Raw genomic sequence first — 9,588 nt, forward strand, 5'->3', positions numbered from 1 at the left:
CGGCAAGGGTACAACATCAATAACCAACAACGTCCCGGCAAAGGAATGAATCATTAACTCTTCTCTTTCTTTAACTTTCATCTCAAAGTTCACGTTATCACTTGAGCCAATGCTCCAAGGAGTTACTTATCTCATATACCTTCACAATTTGTATTTCAACCCGAGCCAATGCTCCAAAGGGTTCAAAGATCACAATTTCTTTCACAAGATCTTTACAACATATAGAAGTCATCAATTAAGCATGAAAGGCATAACAACAACCAAACTATTCGAAAAATGAGGACTCACGGTCATGCTAGACACCAATGTATAGATACTCGTCACCATGCCTATACATCGTACTCGACAATTAGCAAGTTACAATTAAGACTCGACTCCTATTCCCTCAAGCTAGGGTTAAACCAAACACTTACCTCGATGCCTTGAACTCAACTCAAGCCTCAACTATGGCTTTACCCCGTGATTCCACCTCCAATACACTCGAATCTAGCCACAAATTACTTAATTACTTTAATAAACACTAAATGAATCAATTTGAATGCATAGAAATGAATTTTCCAAAGTTTTTCCCAAAAATTCCAAAATTGCCCCTGGGCCCACGTGGTCAAAACCCGAAGTTCGAACCAAAACCCGGTTACCCACTCCCCTACGAACTCAAATATGTAATTTGTTTTGAAATCGGACCTCAAATTGAGGTCCAAATCCTTAATTTTTGAAAAACCTAGGTTCTACCCAAAACCCCCAATTTCACCCATGAAAATCTTTGATTTTAAGGAGAAAACATGTTAAATGATGTTAATGAATGAAAGAACTGAGTAAAAACTGACTTACAAATGATTTGGGATGAAACTTGTTCTTGAAAAATCGCCTAAGGAGTTGTATTTTGAAAGTGGGGTGAAAAATGGCCTAAAATTCGACTAAGTATGAAAATAGCTGGGCTGCAGATATGGGAATTGCGAACTGGGTTCGCAATTGCGAACCCTGCAGGCATGGGAAATGCGACATTACTCTTCGCATTTGCGAACTCAGGCCTGTCAGGGGCCCTTCGCATTTGCGAATAAAGTCTCGCATTTGCGAGCCCATGACCTTCGCATTTGCGAGGCATGGCTTTGCATTTGCGAACATTGGAAGGCCTGGGCTGGTTTCGCATTTGCGAACCAGCCTTCGCATTTGCGTGAGCTGGACCTTCGCATTTGCGAATACTGGCTTCGCAAATGCGAAGTCTGTAGATCAGAGATACCAGACTTTTCAAAAATGCCAAAAATACAATCCGACACCTATCCAAAACTCACCCGAGCCCTCGGGGCTCCAAACCAAATATGCACACAACCTCAATAACATCCTACGGACTTACTCGTGCGATCAAATCGCCAAAATAACATCAAAACAACTAATCAAACCTCAAATCGCAAGTTTTTCCTCAAACCTCATAAACTTTCAAATTTAGAGTTTTAAGTCCGAAACACGTCAAACGACGTCCGATTTCAACCAAACTTCACAGAAAGCGCTTAAACCATATATAAGACTTGTACCGGGCGCCAGAACCAAAATACGGGCCCGATACCATAGTCTTTTAATCAAATTTCATTTTTATTTTCCTTAATCATTTTCAGAAAATAATTTCACACAAAAATTCATTTCTCGGGCTTGGAGACCTCGGAATTCGATTCCGGGCATACGCCCAAGTCCCATATTTTCCTACAGATCCTCCTGGACCGTCAAATCACGGGTCCAGGTCCGTTTACCCAAAATATTGACCGAAGTCAAATTTATTCAATTTAATATCAAAATTTAGCATTTTTCTCACATTATTCATATTTAAGCTTTCCGACTACGCGCCCGGACTGCGCACGCAAATCGAGGCAACCCCAAATGAGATTTTCAAGGCCTCGAAAGCATGAAATAAATAAGAAAATAGGTGATGACCCTTTGGGTCGTTACAATTTGACTGAATTGTCGACATTAATATAACCTCATTTTTAATATATATATATTATATATATATATATATATATATATATATATATATAATTATTTTTCTACCATAACTGAATTATACACAAAATTTAATTAAAGATACCTATAGTAATGTCTATTGTTCACAAATAAGGTCAGATACAAAGCTTGTACTAAATAAAGAATTATTACTTCAACTTAAATTAATGTGTAAGATACAAAACGAAAATTTAATTAATTCTTTCTAAAAAACGGATACCTACCATAACTGAATTATACAAAAAAATTTAATTAAAGATACCTACAGTAATGTATATTGCACCCAAATAAGGTCAAATACAAAGCTTGTACTAAATAAAGAATTGTTATTTCAACTTAAAATTAATGTATAAGATACAAAACGAAAATTTAATTGCTTCTTTCTCAAAAAAGGATACCTACCATAACTGAATTATACATAAAATTTTAATTAAAGATACCTACAGTAATGTATATTGTACCAAAATAAGGTAAGTTACAAAGCTTGATCAATTAATTAAAAAGGTTTTGCTAACCGTAGTGTATATCATAAATACTTATTTTGATATAGAAGATAAAAGGTAACTATAGAAAATAATATTTTAAAAAAATTTTGATTTATAATAAATAGGGTGTATACTTTATTATAGGAGGTAAAATTTCCTAAATTTTCGCCCTTAAAAGCTTTGAATTTTAGCACAGAAATGCTTTACAGATTGTAATTCGGGTAGTTGCACTGTCACAATTGACAAAAGTAGTACTCTTTATAAGTTCCATAAATAACTATGTCTCAATTAATGATCAAAGAAGATTAAGGAGTCTAAATAACATCAACTGCATTGTACGAGTTTAGATATTGTAACTATAATTTTCTTATACTATATATGTCATTTTTACCTGTTGTAACAAATAACATATCTTATTTTTAAGGTTATAAATCGTATATGTAAAGAAACTTACTTATAAATATTTTTTGGATCACCTCATATATTGACGGTTTATGTACTTACCCCACAATTTGTGGGTCAAACAGAATTTAATAATCTATACAAAGGAGCAATTTTTCTTGGCTTTCAATATAATAAAGAAAAATAAATCAGAGGGACCAGTACTTATACTTATAAAATACTACTCTACTAGGTAGCTGAAGTATGTTATGCTAAGGAAAATGACAAGACGATCTTCTGCTGCATGCCTCCAAAAATAATCAGACTCAAGATTGTCATATGAATTAGAAAAGAAATATATTTTGAGATCATGAGCAGGGCCAGGGCCTGAACATATCAAGATTCAAAGCAAGGTACTGTACTGCTATAAAACGGACCGTTTGAAGGGTAAACTAATGGTTTCAGAAAATAGAAAATAAAAGACCAAAAAAAATAAAAAAATATTCTACCACCATCACCGTGGACTCCTTACACCTCAAATATTACTTAACCGACACAAGTAACTAGAGCAGAAGTTTTACTCTATTTGAAGGACTATTGGCCAATTCGATACTTTAATGATGAAGTAAAACTACTGAACATATAAACAAAGAAAATTATTTTGGTCAAAAGACTATTTTTGGGGGTGTATTGAGTTATTCATGTGTTTGATACTGTAGAAGTCATTTTTTGATATTTGGTTAGTGGGTCGAGAATACTTTAAGAAAAGTATATACTAAAAAATAAATATTAAATAATATTAGCAAATTTTGATTATTTTGATAAAATTTTCTAGCATTAAAGAATTAATATAACAGCTACTTAGTTGAAGGGAGTAATATAAAATTAAGAGTTAAAATGCTTGTAGGGACAAGGACTTTCGCCCTTGAGTGAGATAAATCTTTTTTCTTTTTTGATATTTTCTTACTAAACACCAAAAAATAACATCACTGTACAAAATGTTTTCTTCAAAAATAATTTGGGTTGCACCAAACACACCATCATGCCGCTTTCTCAACAACTATAGTAGTATGATAGCCTGTTTGGCCAAGCTAGAGAAATCAGATTATTTTGAGAAGTGCTTTTGAAAAAAATACTTTTGAAGAGAAGCAGTTTGTATTTGGCTAATCACTTTAAAAATACTTTTCAGCAATAATTTGTGTTTGGCCAAGCTTTTCAGGAAGTGCTTTTAAATATCAAATTACGAATAAAGACATGAATAGATTTACTTAATAGTTAATGTTATAAGTATTTAATCTCAAAATTTTGTCATTACAGACAATAATTAAATCTTTTCATTTTATTTAAATAAAATTAAAAAGTACTTAATTCTTTTAATATAATTGAAATTTATTAAAAATCATTCAACAAATATAAAAGCATTAACCCTAAAGTCACTATATAGTAGAAAGTTATCCTAAAAATAAGAACAAATACTTATACATTAATATCCAAAGTATTAGATTTAACGGTTATTTTGGTATATACTATATTTTGTTAAGGGTATTTTTGGTAAGAAGAAAAGTCAAAACTGCTTCTGCTTCTGCTTTTGGGAAGAAGCTACTTTTTCTGATTCTAAAAATCTGCTTGTGCTTTTTCCCAAAAGTACTTTTTTCCCCTAAAAAAGCTTGGTCAAACACCTCAAGTTAGAAAAAAAAATACTTATGAAAAAAAAAATACATTTTTGGCCTCTTGAGAAGCTTGGCCAAACAGGCCGGAGAGTAAGAAAATCTCCGCGCATTTGCTATTTTGAGAACAAGCATTTATTGCTTACCAGATACATGTAAATTTTCACGACCAATAATTTGTTAGTTACTACTCCATTCTTTTTCCCTAATTTAAGAGATGTCATTCTCATGATTATTTTGCTATGTCGTTGTGTAAATTATAATAAAAAGAGATCCTAGATCTCTATGTCCATTTAACTAATAATGAAGGTTAATTTTGGCAACGTGACAGCTATACAACACCGTTTCTTTTTCCAAAATCAACCAAACGACAAAGATCTGTAATTTGTAGTATTACTGAGTACTTGACTTTCGAACAAACGGCCTTGTATAGAGAAATGTAACCTCTCTAGTGTTTAGCGATAATGAAGCAAGGAATTAGTGCTTTGAAGTCTTGGACAGACAACTAATTCAAACGTCAGTGACTCATTCATTGACACCGACAGTTTTTAGCTACGTAGTGAAATCAAACTGGACACTGGTAGATCTCAGATTTCCTGGATCCGACACCTCAATTAAAGTTTATCACCTACACCAAGAGATGGTGTAGTACACGGTACAGGCGCATCCAATGCATAGCATTTAAGAATTTTACCCTCAAACGCATAAAAATAAGGAATACGCAGCTTCCCTCCTAAGTCCTACCTACATAATAAGTAAGGAACACCACCAACCAATTCTTAATTTGGAAGCAGGATTTGATCCATATTCAAGTCGAAATATAAATCCCACTCTCATCAAATTGCACTATACTTTTGTTTAAAACCCATATCTTATCTCCTAAAGATAAGGCGGAGCTAGATCATTAGCTACATGGTGAGAAAACCCAATAATTTGTATTTATATATTAGAAATTTCATTAAATATATATAAATATCTAATTGCGAATCCCATAACTAGGAGTGGCAAAATAATTAAAAGAAAATAGTTAACCACTCATATTATCCACTAAAAAATGGGTTGGATGATAAATATTTTTAAAAACGGGTCAAATATGGATAGGAATCATATTATCCATTTAGAAAATGAATAATCAATGGTCTAACATTTACATTTGTAAAGCCTCAAATTGGGAATTCCTCAAGTTAGACTAAGAATTCTGGATCTTCCAAAAGTAATCATATGCAAAAAGTCATGGATAATATGGTTACCCATATTATCCGTCGGTTAACCCATTTTTTATCCGTATTACATATGGGTCGGGTCGGATGATGTATCTATTTTTACATTACCCGTTTTCGACCCGAACCATATCCGACCCGACTCGCATGTTTGCCACTCCTACCCATAACTTAGACTAGCGGTGGATTCAATGACAAATTGAGAACTTGTAAACTTCAAATCCGGCTCTACCTCTGACTGGACTGCAAGCAAAGTTGCATAAGAGATCGAGTTGACTAGAGAATCAAGATTCAAGAAGAGATATTATTGCAATATAGTCTAGTAAACCTTCTCCCACAACATAACAGATACTGCATATGTAGCAAATGTATATGAAACCGAGTCAAACAATGCCACTTCTTTTTATTAGCATGGGAGGTCTACAATAACTAGATCTAGATCGAGGACAAACTCTCTAACAGTAGTAGATATCCATGAACGCCAAATTAAGCAAGAAGGAAGGTAACTAATATACTAATACTAAACTTTACAATATACTGAGTGCGACTATATTGCCATATAGTTATCCAAAACTACTGCATCAGAGACATGCGAAGACAAAACCATACCTTAACTAGAAAATACCAAGCTACCAAAATACTGAGTCCTTTCAAAATGGCAGGCTCTTAGAAGTTGAGCTTGATGTGAGGGACTTCAAATGATCAGAAGGAACAAATTCATGGGGTAGGTTAGCCCTCTTCACTATCCTCTTCATGTTACTCTGCAAGCTCTGCTGAACTAATTGCTTCACTGCTTTTTTCTCTTCACTCATCATATCATCATCCATCCGATCTTTCGATTGACCACTTGAAGAATATGCCGTAGAAGCTTGTGGGGCAGATATCGTCGCGCCCACACCACCACCCCCATAGTTTTCAGAAACTTGCTTCCCTTTGTCCACCCTCAAGGATTCCAAGATTCTGGACGCCCGCTTTTGAGCCAATGTGCTGCCTAAAAGTGTCAATTCGAGCAGGGCAGAAGCAACTCCAGCCTCAATCATTGTCTGTCTATCTCCATATGACTTGTGAGCCATCACCATCAAAATGTATGATGCTTTCTCTTGGCAACCTGATGCATCCGTCCAACTCAGAATATCAATCAGCATGGGGAAGACATCGGGTACACTACTAATTGCCTTCCGGGCCTCTGCCACTGATACTACATTGCAAAGAATGGACAGAATTCTCTCGGTTACATCCATATCTCCCAATTTGTTCATGAGATAAGGTATGAGATCGCTCTCAAGTATGGGGATAACGTTCAAAGGCGAGATGGAAAGGTTGTAAAGCGCTCGCAACGAGTCTTGTCTAGCTTGACAACTGTTTGTGTTCTCCACATTCTTCAGAGTTTTCACCAGAAATGCAATTGCTCCAGATGAACCAATTATGGGTTTATTGGAGTCCAACGCACTCAATCCAAGAAAATTAGCAACTACAGCTTCAGCGACCTCTGGGTTTGGAAATTCAATTACTACTAGCTTGAGCATCTTGTGAACAGCCCCTGCCTTGACGATAGCTGCTTTATTTCTACATTTAAAAATGAAAAATAGCAAAAATTAGCTACCATTGTTAAGTACTCCTACTATACTAGAGAATGGATTTAAACTATATGCACCGAATGTGTAACAAAAAAATTTACACCATCAATAATTTAACTTGTTAGCAAGTTACTTACAAATAACACCGTCAGCATAGAACTTAAACTCGACTAGAATAAGGGAATCGGTATACTGAATCAAGCACAATGAAAATCAATAAAACTTACGCATCATTGCCAATTCCAAGGTTAAGCAGAGCATAGAGAGCGGCGATCTGAGAAACGGAATCTTCTGAATCAAGCAATGCTATGAGCGGTGGAATCGCTCCGAGCAAAGCAAGGGTGGTTCTGGCGTCGGAGTCCTCTTTAGTGAACCGCCGGACCTCCTTGGCTCCTTGCAAAACGGCGTCGACGTGGCTACTCTGTAAGCGTTTGACTACTCCCTTCAACTCCTCCAACATTTGCTCCTTTCGCCGGACGTCCTCTTCGTTCTCTGACGACTCCGATAGGCTCAACAGTTCCGACAACCTGTCGGATCCGGCAGGTTTCTTCTGTTTTTCGTTGCGTTCACATTCAGATCTTAGGTTGACGGGATCGACAGGTCCCGGTCCCGGCGGTGGCTGGTCGGAAGGAGACTTGGAAGCACGCTTGTGACGTCCGCCGCCACCACAGCGGAAGGCGTCGAGGATCATGCGGCGGAAGGAAGCGCGAGAAAAAGAAGACCATAGCTTGAAGTGATCAGGTCCGGGAGGAGTGGAAGAAGGGCGGTCGAGTACGACCGATGCCACGTCATTTCCGCGATGACACTTGCCCATTCTAGTTTTCAGCAATGCTGCATTACACGACGGTTGATTGTTACCTCGGGAACGGAGCACGGAGGCGCGTGTTTCTTACTTTCTCCGAACTAAACAAACTCTAAAAGCAGCAGCAGAAGAGCTAACGCACTACTAATTAGGTGTGCTCAAGGAGTGGAGAGTGCAGCGCTGTGCTGTGGAGTCTACTATATTTATATTATATGATTGAATTATTAAAAAAGAAAGAGAAAGAGGGACAGTGACAGTGTGGAAGAAAGTAATAATAATGGTGTGGAGGGAAGAGAAAGTAGTGGGGAAAAAGGGAAGAATGAAGAGGCATACACCGTCTAAAAGAAGCCATTTCCCAGTACACCACCGACCCCAGTCTCCCAAATTAAAAAAATCTTCTTCGCCATAAATTGTTGTTTTTTCTTCCCTTTGAGTAAAGTTGGACATGAATCTTTCAATGCCAAAGTTAGCAGTTAGCACTTTGCTCGACACATTTGGACGAGACAAAACCGTGGTAGTCATTTGGTTACAAATTATGTTATAGCGTCAAAATTATATCACAATGAATAGATAATCATTTGATAATCTGTATAGGAATTTTTACCTATGTTATTGTAACACCCCGCAAATTCGGCTTAGGTGTGAATGTGTTAAATGAGTGGTAAGGTTATAATTTGGACATGTGAAGTTCCATTGGTATGATTATGGGTGGAAATAGTTAATTTAGAATCAAGACGAAGAGTGAAGTGTACAAGATTCGATAAAATCTACGAAGTTTACAAAAGTTCAGTCTTGCAGGAGGTTTACTGAAAAACGCATAAGTTATTTGGGTGAACTCAAAACACGAAAGTTGTAGGCCTTTGAAATAGCTTTCCGACGATATATTATGGAGCCCGAACGGATCTCTGTTGAAAAGGTTATGCGCGTTTTACAGAATAGTATGGGACATGCGCGCCCCTAGCGCGGCCGCGCTTCTTTTGAGGCAGTGTTTCTGCCGTTTTGCGCGGTTAGTAGCGCGGTCAGGTCTACAGGTGCGCGGGCGCGCTCGTGGGGCATCGTTTTAAAGCCCTACTTCGTCCCCCACAACTCCAAAACATAAAAACTTCCTCTAGAAAGGAGAACTCTCAAAAACCTAACTCCTTAAGGGTCCTTCCACCGCCCAAGGTAAGTTTTAATGGTGATTCAAAGTTAATTTCAATTTTTCAACATCTTATTAACATGGGTAAATCCTCCATATCATTAGATATTCGATTGGGACATTATTGTTGAGAGAAGGAAGCCTAGAACTCGAATTCAAAGGGTTTGAACTTCAAAAAGGTAATGTCTTCACCCTCTAATTGATTCTAGCATTGGTTTAATGATTTTAAACCCTAGTTCATGAGATATGAGTTGATGGGTTTGATAGAAAAGCATGAACGATTATAGGTTTGGGGTGTTGATTGTTGATTATTGGTTAAGGGT

At 36.6% G+C, this 9,588-nt stretch overlaps 1 protein-coding gene across 1 annotated transcript; it reads right to left on the reverse strand.

The window, feature by feature from the left end:
• Positions 1-6,121: 6,121 nt before the first annotated feature.
• Positions 6,122-8,529, reverse strand: LOC109240673 (U-box domain-containing protein 12). The gene is made up of 2 exons (XM_019407338.1): positions 7,553-8,529; positions 6,122-7,314 (listed from the first exon to the last, which is right to left on the reverse strand). The coding sequence occupies exons 1-2, from the start codon at positions 8,137-8,139 to the stop codon at positions 6,399-6,401; spliced, it is 1,503 nt and encodes a 500-aa protein (XP_019262883.1). The 5' UTR covers positions 8,140-8,529; the 3' UTR covers positions 6,122-6,398.
• Between the last annotated feature and the right edge of the window lie 1,059 nt (positions 8,530-9,588).

Source organism: Nicotiana attenuata, unplaced genomic scaffold (assembly GCF_001879085.1).
Source record: "Nicotiana attenuata strain UT unplaced genomic scaffold, NIATTr2, whole genome shotgun sequence".
In the NCBI taxonomy this organism is placed as follows: Eukaryota; Viridiplantae; Streptophyta; class Magnoliopsida; order Solanales; family Solanaceae; genus Nicotiana; species Nicotiana attenuata.